The following is a 12,953-nucleotide window of genomic DNA, read 5'->3' on the forward strand; positions in this document are numbered from 1 at the left end:
GTTAAATAATCAGTGCCTTTATTATTGAGGATTTATGCATCGTATACATTTTTGTTTGCTATGCAAGTACAAATGCAAAGTTTATTACCTTTTGGAAATCAAGTGGTCTGGCATTTCATGACATCATAAGCTTTATGTCTGGACACCGATTGTGTTTTTTCATCTCTCTGCACATATACAATACCGTTCAAACGTTTGGGGTCACTGAGATTTTTTAAAGAAATTAATATTATTATTATTATAAGGATGCATTAAATTGATCAAAAGTGACAGTAAATAATTGTATAATGTTAAAAAGTATTTCAATTACAATTGAATGTTGTTCTATTGAACTTTCTCTTCATCAATTAATCTTTTTGATCAAAATGTATTTTCATATATCTTCTGTAAAATGTATTTCATATATAATACTGTTCGTTATATTTCTTTTTGGAATGGTTTTGATTTATCTAGGGAACTGAAATAATTTTGTGTCTGATTGAAGTTAACTTTGCTGTTAATTCTTCTATTTATCTAAATGAATCTGTGTTTGACACATTTATGCTTCTCTCTACAGCAGGGGAACGTGGGCGATCTGAAGACACTTCGGAAAGGACTGTCCCTGTATCACTCAGAGTCCCAGCTCTCCTCACTATCCCAGTTTCAGGACACCTTACAGAATGTACGTATTCCAATGATGCAATCGAACGTGACCCCGTTATTTTGCATCAGAGCCAAAACCGAAATCACAGCTGAGCTTAAAAAGATTTGTCACGTTGAGCCGATTTGGAAGAGATTTGGCAACAATTAGCTGTTGCAATTCCAGCTGGTTACAGGATTCTGCATTGCTCTTTGTAGAAGCAGATGAGAATTGACCCATGCCAAGGAGCTTAAAACATCAGGAGCTTAAAACTGACAGAGTAAAGTCCCATTCAGGACCGTGTCTCATGTATTTATTTATTTATTTTTGTTTTATTTTTGAAAGAATAGGTGCCACTAGTTCAGTGGTTCTTAAACATTTTCAGGTAGCGGATAACTCAACATTGATCAACAACAATTGTGCACCAGCTCTATCTTGAAATAGTCTGATAATTTAGATGCCTGACTGTTTTTATATTTCATTGAAATGAACCACACTGTTTGCTAATACACAAACTGAACCAACTGTTGCATAACTGTAAGTTGCGTTATTGAAATGAGACAACAGAAAAACTAACGAATGATCGTTAGCCGAATCTGCTAATTTATCATTCAAATAACTCAACGTTGGTGCTCTTTGTCAATCATTTTATTTATTTAGGTCCACAGTTTATTTATTGCCAACTACAGTTTGAGAACAAGTAGCTTTTTAGAACTAAATTTGTTTCCCCTTTAAAAAAAAAAAAAGTTTATTACCAAATGTGAAACTATAAGCATACGCTTAGTTTCAATTTGTTACTGTGATGCCAAAGTAAAAAAAAATAGCAGCCATTATTCACATCTTCAGAGTCACATGATCCTTTAGAAATGATTCTAAGGCTGATTCGGTGAAACATTTCTTATTATTAGCAATGTTGAAAACAGTTGTGCAGCTTAATATTTTGGAGAAACTGATTTTAGGATGTTTAGAAAAACATTTTAACTTGCTTGAATTTGCTTTAAAAACACGCACACACACACGCACGCACACACTCACGCACGCACACACACACACACACACACGCACACACACACACACACACACACAGACACACAATATCTTAATAGACTCACATTTACAGTATCGTCTGAAAAATGTCATAATACAAACTGATTTGATTACTGACTAACACAATCATTGTGTAAAGAGTGAATAAAAAATGGTGGGCTTACACAACCTTGCGGGCCCCTGTACTACTTACTTCAACATCAGACTACACATAATTCAACTTCACTTATTGTGTCCTGTTTGTTAAAAACGAATGATACCAATGAATCAAGAAAGTATTGACTTTTAAATGAACTAATTTCTCCAGTATGTGGGTGAATTGTATTAAATGCAGAACTAAAATAAAAAAAGCAGTCTAGCATATGCAACTGGACTTTCCAGATGCTTCAGAACAAGGTGTATTAGTGTACAAATAGCATCATTAGTACTATTTGTAGTTACTCTCTTACATGAAAAATGGTATTGATCATCTAAGGATGGCTCCACTTCCCTAAACAGCTCTTCTATTATAATCGTCTCCAAAGCTTTCATGACATTGGATGATAAGGCCACTGGTCTCTGTGGTCATTGTTGTCCTGAGAACAAGAACTTTTTGAAGTTAGAATTATAATAGTTTTTTTTTTTTATTGATTAAAAAAAATATTGAGTGAAAGATGCTATACTCATAGGTCATTTCCTGTGGCCTTGCAGGGGTTTGTTGTGCTCTGATCTCTGCTGGAGTCTCAGTCCTGATCCGTTCTTTGTTTTAGAGATCCTTTCTAACCTAAAAATGACCTTAGAGGAACAATTTAATATATCAGTGTTGTCAAATCGATTAATCGCGATTAAAAAGTAATATATATGTGTAAAATATATGTGTATACAGTATATAATACGTCTCTCTCTCTCTCTCTCTCTCTCTCTCTCTCTCTCTCTCTCTCTCTCTCTCTCTCTCTCTCTCTCTCTCTCTCTCCTGAGATATGTTCATCTTCATCACCATCATTATTCCCCTACACCCGTATCCTCAGAAAAGGTCATCTGCGAACCTGGTGCTTTAGCTAATAAGTGCACTCATCAGCTATGACAGTGCAGCTGCTCCACTTTAATATGAGAGACAGCTTCCACAGGAAAGAGAAATCAATTAGAGAGTGGCGTGGGTCTCGTCCTCAGAGGCTTCTGCACTTATTTTATCCCAGCTCGTCTCAGCTCTGTCTACGAGCTCATCGCTTCATTAGCATGGCTTTGAACTTTCGCTTTAATCACGACGGCACTAAATAATGCAGTAGCGAACTGCTGAAACAATAATCAGGTTCGTACAAGTGACACAACAGATCGGTTGCTGTTGTTAGGGGTTACCTGAGTTGAGGAGAGGTAATCAGAGTAGTTTGGTGCTTTAGCTGTTTTTCGAGTTGCTTAACCCTAGTAAAATGTACTTTTGACAGGAATGTATATGTAGACAATGCTGTTCAAATGTTTGGGGTCAGTATTTCACCAAAAATACAGTAAAACCGGTAATAATGTAAAATATTACTACATTTTAAAAGAAGTTTTCTAATTTAATACATTTTAAAATACAATTTATTCCTGTGATCAAAGCTGAATTTTCAGCATCATTACTCCAGTTACATGTCACATGATCCTTCAGAAATCATTCAATGATTTGCTGAAACATTTCTGAAAGCAGTTGTGCTGCTTGATACAATATAGTTGTGGAAACTGTGATAATTTTTTTTGATGAATATAAGTTAAAAAAGAAGCACATTTATTTGAAATAATCTTTTGTAACAATATAATAGTCTTTACTATTACTTTTGAGCAATTTTGAGTCATTTGCTGAATAAGTTTTTTTGTTGTTGAAATCTTACTGACCCCAAACCTTTGAATATCTTTTCAAACTTTTGGAAATAAAGCTATTTGTTCTTCTTAAGTGATCGTTTTAGCTGCCCAGGGTCTTATATTGTTTCCAGACGGACTTAAAAAAAAACAGGCTCATACTTGATTCATTGCATTTTTTTAAATTTTGCTTTTTATTTTATTTTATGATGGACCTATAACTTTAATACATACATCATCCACATTTTCCTGTCTTTTTTAATGAGAAGCGTCACACACATCAGAGTAAGCTTGTATGCGCAAGTTTAGTCTTTGGATTTGTTTAATCCAGCTATGGCCTCTTATCTGATTCTGATTTCCAAGTGATGTTTATGATCAATGCATTTGGCGGATTATAGAAAGCCTCTTCAGACTATCCAAAAATATTGGTCCTGGATTTGATCGGACTATAGAAATATCTTAATGGTTGAATTTGGCTTCATCTATCACCAGTGCTCTGTTTGTGACAGCACTTGGCACGCTAGCCAATCACACAGATGTTCTTCGTGGCAAGGCTTCAAAACTGGGCTCCAAAACAAATAGGATGGTCACTCATTTCCTGTTAATGCCTTGAGATGCCACTTACTACTTAATAGATTATTTAATAATCTATAATCCGATGATCTGATGAAATTGTGTCTTTTTTGGGCAATAGAATAAACACATGGAAGACTATTTAGAATAATTTTGCACATACTAGAATGTAAACACTTGATATACTGTATATAAATCTCATTCAGGTTGATAAACAGTATGTTATCTTGGTTTGAAGATATATTTAGATATAATATATATATATATATATATATATATATATATATATATATGTATCAATTGTAAATTAAATTGGTCATATTTAATATCATATAATTAAATTAAATTATAATGTAGACTATACAATTTATATGAGATAATTAAATTGTAAGGGCTTGAATAGTCATCGGCCTTTGCTATTAAAAAATCCATAACGTTGACCACTGCTTGGCTTGTACTGGCAAACGAATCCATGCAGAATGAATTGTGGGACTCCTGGGCGTCTCTAATCAGGCTACGGGGCGATGCATGACAGCGAGCATTGGGTCGGGATGTTCTCGGGTCAGTCCAGGGTAAAGTACCCACGGCTCCAGCCCTCAATAAACCTGCTGGCAACTGCAAGTGAACATCACAGTCCTGTTCTCTCAGGCTAAAAGCGAGTTGCAGTTTCCATCCAGGGGTCCTCTCCCGACCCCGCTGCTGAAATGCCAGCTCAATTGTTGTGGATTTAACGCTAGAATGGGATTCAAAGGGCTGTGTCTATACTGGGGCTCACAAGACCCTGTGCACTGAAAGAGCTCTTTGTTGATGGGTACCCATGAAGGGGGTACAAGCAGAGATGAGTTATAATGAGATGGCTTAACCCATTTCGAGCCTGAGTTGACTCGGAGAAACAGCTAATGGCTTTTCCAGCGCTCGGATCTCTTCTGGTAATCTGAGAGAGCAGTATGAGTGATCTTTGATCATGACGAATGTGTGTCCATCTGTCCACAGGGATCTACGCGGATGCCTGGAGGTGATCTGCCGCCCCCTGTCACGGGATACCTGCCGGCAGCACAGAAACCAGAGGCTGTTGTACATGCCATGAAAGTAAGATTATGATGCTGATGTTGCGAAATCAAGACATACTTCTTGTGTTTGAATTCTAGATATGCAAAATATATTATGCTAAATTGTAGTATGCTTAAATATTACTGTTAATTTCATGGCCTATAGCAGTTATCATGCATTCTACTTAGTTCAAGGCTAGTTTGCATCATTATTTCCCAGTTGTATTCCCACATCATTTTTTAAAATAATTTCTTGTCCTCTCTTTGTCATCCCCATAAAAAGTGTCATAAATCATTAAAAAGTTAAAGATCAAGCCTGATTTCACAGGAATAGATTGAGTTTCATGGTAGAAACGCCTGATTGGTTTCTTGCTTGATTCCCCTTGAATAGGTTTTAGTACGCATCATTAATTTTACGAGTTGAACTATTATTATACTAATACTGTCACCTAGAGGATTTTTTGTGAACTGTTGAATCTCTGTTATTTGAAAGAAAACAAAACATTGGCCAGGGGAAGCAGAGAGAGCTATATATAGCAGAATATAAATACGACAATAAATACCACATAAAACAAAAATAAAGTACCAAAACATTATAATTTATTTAAAAATTTCTGAGATTAAGTGCTTGCCTGTGCAAAACTTACTGACACAGTGCAAGGTTCAGTGTAATTTTAGTATTATTTATACACACTTGTAGTATTTATTAATATTCTGAATTAGCTTTTATTTTTATATTTTCAGTTTACATTTTAATTTGAGTAATTTTGTTATTGTAACGTTTGATTACAGAGAGTGCACAGCGAAAGGAGTAGATAACAAGTCTTTATTAAATCGCAGGAGGAAACATTAATACAACCACGTTAAATAAAGACGATACTTGACAAGGGAACTGAAAAAAACGAGTGCTTAAATACTGCAGTTGCATGAACTAATGAACTACCAAAGAGACGAATAAAGATCAGGAACACAGGCAAAATGGGAACAGTGAAAACGAAACCAAAACACAATGAAAATGAGCCCAGTGCTGGTCCTCCCTATATGCGAAGTATCCAAGTTACTTATAAGGTTCCCGAACCACCAGGGGGCCCCCTCTCAAAGAAGATTTAATGACTAGCATTTTAGTTTAGTTTTGATTTTTTGGCTTCCGACAATTATGAAAACATGATGCCGCATTCAGTTCCTTTCCTTTAAAGCAGCCGTCGCACTTACTACATAACATCCAAATCAGTCAAATCATGTAACATGACTGTCGTAATATGTCTTCGGCCAGACGTGCTCAATAAAAATAAAATAAAAAAAAGAGATAAAATTGTATTGAGCTGCGAAGTTACTACTGTATGTGTTTTCTTACTGCTGCAAGGGAAAATAGCCCAGCCTCTTGTCTCTGTGATATTCTAACTGGGTCCCCCTTTCATTCGTTTTATGACAAAAAAAAAAAGTTTTCACTTTTGATCTGAGGTATCATTAATTTTGTAGCATAAATAGTACCTGAATCCTAAAAACTTTGGGTTAGGGAGGGTTCATTCAAGACAGTTAAGTAATAGTGAAGCTTGCTTTAGTGAACACCGCTAATCATTTAACCCTCTGTTGATTTGCTTTGTAGGTATTAGAAGTCCATGAGAACCTAGACAGGAAGATCCCAGAGGACTATGAGGAGGATCTCAGTGAGAAAGAGAAAGCCATTGTCAGAGAGATGTGTAATGTGAGTCTACCTAGTAGCATCTCCCATCTGCCTCCCCCTACCCTGATCCTCAGCTTAGATTCCTCTAGCGCATTGATAAATCCCCGTTCAACAGAAAGAGGCTGTAAGTTTCCCTCTCCCATGTGTTTGTTTTCCTGTCACTTTGTGTAATTACGCCGGCTTTGATTGAGGACACTGTTTGAATGTTTCACAACAGAGACCCACTTTCAGACCACTTTAATGAGAGGCCTTGGCAAAAGTCCTCGGAGTGTTTACCGCACAGTTGTCCGTGCAATTAAAATAACTTGATCGCTGAAACAATGCAGGTTTATCAGCTCCCTGAAGGGCCCCTGGAATCTGGGACCTGTGATTTGTTTCTGCCCCGAGAACCGCAGCCTGTCAAAAGCAAAACCTCAGATAGCACAAGGGCTTCTTTCTTTTCTGATTATAATTAGTCCCCAGTCCCACTAAACCCCCTTTTAGCAGATCTCTCTGAGTCTCTGTATGTTGAGTCACTGCGTAACTAAAGGTATTTTTTCACTTTTCAGGTTCCTGGTTCGAAAAACATAATATAATATAATGTGTATTTAAGGGTCTTTATATGTATAAAGACCCTTAAAAAAAAAAAAAAAAAAAATATATATATATATATATATATATATTAGGGCTGTCAAAAGATTAATCGTGATTAATCGCATCCAAAATAAAAGTTTGTGTTTACATAATATATGTGCGTGTACTGTGTATAATTATTTATATATATAAAAACACACACAATCATGTATATATTTAAGAAAAATTGGTTATATTTATATATAAAATATTTATATATAATATAAATTATATAAATGTATATACAGTATATAAATGCAATTATTCCTTAAATATATACATGAATGTGTGTGTATACATGATAATGTTTATGATTTATGTTCATGAATGATACGTGTTTATACATAATAATTCTACACAGTACACGCACATATATTATGTAAACACAAACTTTTATTTTGGATGTGATTAATCACGATTAATCTTTTGACAGCCCTAATATATATATATATATATATATTTTTTTTTTAAAGTATTTGTATTGTGTATACTGCCAGCTTCTCTGATGGCATATATATATATAAAAATACAGAAAAAAATTTTCTCTGTATTTATTAGATAAGTTGAGGACAAACCCCAAAAAAGATAATTTTTGAGAATTTTACAAACTTAAAGTCACACGACATTTGTAATTATATATATATATATAATTACAAATATCGTGTGACTTTAAGTTTGTAAAATTCTCAAAAATTATCTTTTTTGGGGTTTGTCCTCAACTTATCTTATAAATACAGAAAAAAAAAAAATCAGGAAATTTATACTTAGCACTTTTCCCTAAGAAGTTAAAATATTTTAATGTAAATGTATAGTAATTTTTATAACAAAAATTGCAGTAATTTATTTTAAATATTATTCGAATTTAAAGTTGATGAGTTGGTTTATTATCATTACTAAAATGGTCAGTATAATTTTTAATTTTGAAAAAAATATATATAAATAAATACTACATACCGTACATAAAATATGTATATACATTTTTTTGTTATTTGGCTGCTAGCTAATGTGTTCTGTTAGGGAGATCTATCTCCAGAACCCGAAAAATCACATCATAATTATCACACACAATACACAAAAATCTTCAGTTATAACATGACCAGATGTCGATTCCAGGACAAACTGTTCAGTAGCACAGGATAAATATTTTGAAGACACTTTTCATTTCACAAGATTTCAAGTAGTCGAAAGCTTGACCCAACTGTGTGTTTGCTTTGTGTGTTCAGGTGGTGTGGCGAAAGCTCGGTGATGCAGCAGGATCCAAACCCTCCATCCGCCAACATCTCTCTGGGAACCAGTTCAAAGGCCCTTTGTAGTTCCAGTGTCAATGACGGACAGGGCCTTGAACAAACAAACAAATCTGTGAATATAACGAGAGGAGCAGACAGAACAGGGCAACTTCGGGAAACCACACAAAGAACTTGGCTTCTACTGCCAGCTTCTCTCAAGGCATTCAGTTGAGACATTTCAAACCTATTACCTACAACGCAGGTGGTAGTTTAATATATAATGGACTCACAATTAGCACAAGCTAAATCACTGCTCCATTTATGTGCATACCTTCCAAGTATTCGTACGAGGCAGCTTAATGGATTCATTTCTCATTCCAGATACGGAATGAAAGCACACAGATAAATGCCCCATGGAGTTACTTATACAAGATTAAACCTTCACTCCTAAAAGCTTTTTTGATTTTGGCATAAGACCACTTCATAATATTCTGTTATCCAAGGATTTTTTTTCTTTGTAGACTACCATTCAAAAGTTTGGGGCTGGGATCTTTTAATGTTTTTATCTCTTCTGCTCACCAAGGGTGCATTTATTTGATCAAAAATACAGTAAAAACACTACAGTAATATTGTAAAATGATAATACAATTTAAAATAAATGTTTTCTATCCTAATATATTTTAAAATTGAATTTATTTATATGATGGCAAAGCTGAATTGTCAGCATCATCACTCCAGTTTCAGGGTCACATGATCCCTCAGAAATCATAATAATATGCTGGTTTGATCAAGAAACATTTCTTGTTATTATCAATGTTGAAAAAAAGTCATGCTGCTTAATATTTTTGTGGAAAACAGTCATGCTTTTTTCAGAATTCTTTCAAAAGAAAAGCATTTCTTTGAAATAAAAATCTTGGTAACACTTTACAATAAGGTCTCATTTGTTAACATTAAGTATTAACTGAACTATTAACTGAACTAACAATGAGCAATACGTTTGTTACAGTATTTATTAATCTTTAATGTTAGTTAAAAAAAAACAGTTGTTCATTGTTTGTTCATGTTTGTTCACTTTGTAATGTTAAGAAATACATGTAGTACATGTTGAAATGAACATTAAGATTAATAAATGCTGTAGAAATGAATTGTTCATTCTTAGTTCATGTTAACTAATGTAGTTAACTTATGAAACCTTATTCAGAAGTGTCACTGAAATCTTTTGAAACATTATAAATGTCGTTACTGTCATTTTTGATCAATTTAATGCATCCTTGCTGAATAAAAGTATTAATTTCTAAAAAAAAAAAAAAAACTGTATTTGACCCCAAACTTTTGAATGGATGTAAGTTATTTTGATTTAAGCCACTCACATCACATCATGTGACAGTTGCCAGCCACTGACAAATAACAAGTTTCATTTACTCCACAATGCCAGTTTTTATTCTCATTTACTGCTGACAGTTGTTTTTTGGAACCTGTTCACATAGCGGAACAATAAAATATGATAGTAAGCTTTTTTTTTCTCGCTTTTTTCTCCCAGGCATGAATACATATAATGCATTTGCTCAGGTTCCCAGACATACATAAAATAACAATAAAATAATACTACTTTATATGGCAAAATTCTAGTCAGGCCAGCTCATGATTATAAGCATTTAATTAAAGTACCCCCCCCCCCCCCCCCCCAAATAGTACTTAAAAATGCCAGCTCAACTTTCACAGCATATTATGTAAAGTACTTTAAATTCCAAACTGACAATCGTGATCAATTGAAGCTGCTTTCTATGCCTTTACTTCTATCCTTGTGGTCTATCAAATGAAAGCAGATCAAAAATGTCAACATTCAATATTGTTATTTTATAATGTATCCCAGTGTAGTGCTTTAAATTGCATATTAGACCTAATGGCTTAATGGTGTCATAATGGAAAGTACTGTTAAATCTGTATTAGGTGAAAATAAACTGGATGAAAAGAACTGGAACCCAATTTCAGGTTCTAGACACTGAATAGGTGCAATATAGAAACTGTCTGGATGAATGTAAGTGTGGAAGTGTTGTGTGTTTTCAGTTCAGCCTGGAATAGCATAAAGGATTCCAGTTTCATCATTACACTATTTCTAAAAGCATTTATTATATGATGCAACTTTAACACATGCAGTTTTAATGGCGTAAATCATGTAGTACAGTACCTCAGCCAGTCACATTTTGTTTTTTTACATTATTCCATTTACAAAGCTTATTGCTTCTGCGTATACTAAACTAAATCAGACCACACAGTATGTGCTGATAAGAACTGGATAAGGTTAGCATTGTTAATAATGAGCTTCTTCTGCTGAATTTTGTGTAAAACTAATTCTGCTTTATAGGCCTATGAGACCTTCAGGCAAAAATCTTTTTGTGTGCGTACTGTACATGATATAAAGCAAAGTCTGAATGGAAGTTAATGAGAACGCAGTAAATGAAGTGTATTGTGTGTTATAATTCAGAACCATTATCTGTGTATAAAAGAACTGCCTGAAAAGATGCTTGCTGCATTCACACAAAAGCTCTTTTTTCTTCTTCCTGAAAACCAGTGACCCGATAAGCCATAATTTTGTATTGTTTGTTTAAATCGAAGCTATTTTGAGCATTGCCGAAAATCACTCAGCCGATCTAGTTATTTTTGTATTAAAGTTGTGTGGAATTTCATTGAAATTGTATATTTATGAGAGCAATTTTTACAGTGCTATACTGAAATCACGTTCTTATTGGATGGTTTTGTTCACAGTGGATGCAGCAGGTGGCTTTTGGTGGTGTTACTTTTTTTTTTTGTCTGATGTTTATGAGAACAAAGTGCGCATGCAGCAAACATTTGAAAAAGAAAATAATTGCATATTTTTATGAAAAAGCTACGTTGTGAATTTGGGTCAGTAAAACGGTGTATGCTGTTAACAACACAGTACATATTGTCTCGGTTATGCTGTAAAGTGTTTCATGTGAACACAATGCCTAAATACTGGTGTTGAAGTACACATATTCATTAAAACTATTTTTGAAATCCAATTAAAAGTGTCCTTTATAAGCAGATCTAGTCTACACAACTACTGACTTTTTTGTATTTAAGTTTAAAGCACAAAATAATCTGAAATGCTGAAATCTTCCTTTTTTCATTCAAATGCACTGCTTCTTTTGTGAATGAGGATTTGATGTTTGAATCTTTCATGAAATTCATTGTTTTGTGTAGCTCATCTGTATGTGAAACACACATGAAGTTGTATTCAAGGACAATTCAGCGCGATGTAAATAACTTCTATTACTGTAGAATACCTGTAACTAGCATGCGTTTATATATTTTTAATAAGCTGAAAGTAGCTGAGAACGGACCTGTATTTTAGCTAATAAAAAAAATTCTAAATGCATTGCAAATAACCCTCTTGTAGATTTGAAATAAAGAATCCTCTTTGTAGAATGTTTCTCCTTTATTTGTATTGTATGAAATGAACAGCAGAATAAAAGGCAGAGTCTGCCATCTACTGGGGATGTATTGCAGTTGCATGGACTCTCCTAATCTTAACAGATTTTGTGACTGAATTTTTGTCTTTTCCAAACGTTATGAGAGAACGTGGGTGCTTAGGTCAAAAAAATATTACATACATATTACATGTATTCTTTATTAATTATATATGAGCTTCCAGTCTGGTTAATAAAATGTGTGATATGTCTGAATGTAGTTTAACATTGAACCCTATTTTGGTTGTTTTCTAAGAAATATATTCTAAATTAAATTAATATTCATGTATTTGATGTAATTTAAACAAGCTTAGGGAATAATCAGTTATCATACATGCCCACAATTGGTCAATAAAATATGATATACAATTATAAATGTAAGAAGTAAAAATATTATACATTATAAAGTATAAATTGGTAGAAAAAGCAATTAAATTATTGATTTTATGATTTGACTTTACTATAAATTTTAGGTAATTTATAATATATATGTTTTGTGCATAAATTATCTTACTTTTACAACAGAATGTTTAAAGTACTGTATGTTATATTTGAGTGACATTTTCCTCCGCGAATCACGTTGCGCAAACTTTATCCTTTTATGGTCACTTTATGAACCCAAAGTAAACTTCCAATCGCAAGACACACAAGCCTTTTTTGTTTGTGTAGTCAACCCAACCTTGTAAACCTGACCAAACAGATCGACTCCTCTCACGACCACGACCAGTGAAGTCACGACAAACGGGTACCGCCTTAGCGAAAACCAATAGATACGTACAGTTTAGCGAAGTGAAATACATTTACACTTTAACCAATTGGCTCGCACGTATGCAGTTGCGTATG

At 34.0% G+C, this 12,953-nt stretch overlaps 1 protein-coding gene across 2 annotated transcripts in view; it reads left to right on the forward strand.

Annotated features, from left to right (window-relative positions):
* Positions 1-12,171, forward strand: part of ccdc85ca (coiled-coil domain containing 85C, a) — a 45,567-nt gene extending 33,396 nt beyond the window's left edge. Inside the window, exons 3-6 of one of the 2 annotated variants that reach the window (XM_079633255.1) lie at positions 557-661; positions 5,045-5,140; positions 6,707-6,805; positions 8,620-12,171. In XM_079633255.1, coding sequence (XP_079489381.1) covers positions 557-661; positions 5,045-5,140; positions 6,707-6,805; positions 8,620-8,709 — 390 coding nt within the window. In that variant the 3' untranslated portion in view covers positions 8,710-12,171. The remainder of the gene's footprint in view (positions 1-556; positions 662-5,044; positions 5,141-6,706; positions 6,806-8,619) is intronic. The other variant, XM_079633256.1, reaches the window with a different exon arrangement.
* Positions 12,172-12,953: the final 782 nt, after the last annotated feature.

The sequence above is a fragment of the Phoxinus phoxinus genome, assembly GCF_949152265.1.
Source record: "Phoxinus phoxinus genome assembly, chromosome: 13".
Classification (NCBI taxonomy): domain Eukaryota; kingdom Metazoa; phylum Chordata; class Actinopteri; order Cypriniformes; family Leuciscidae; genus Phoxinus; species Phoxinus phoxinus.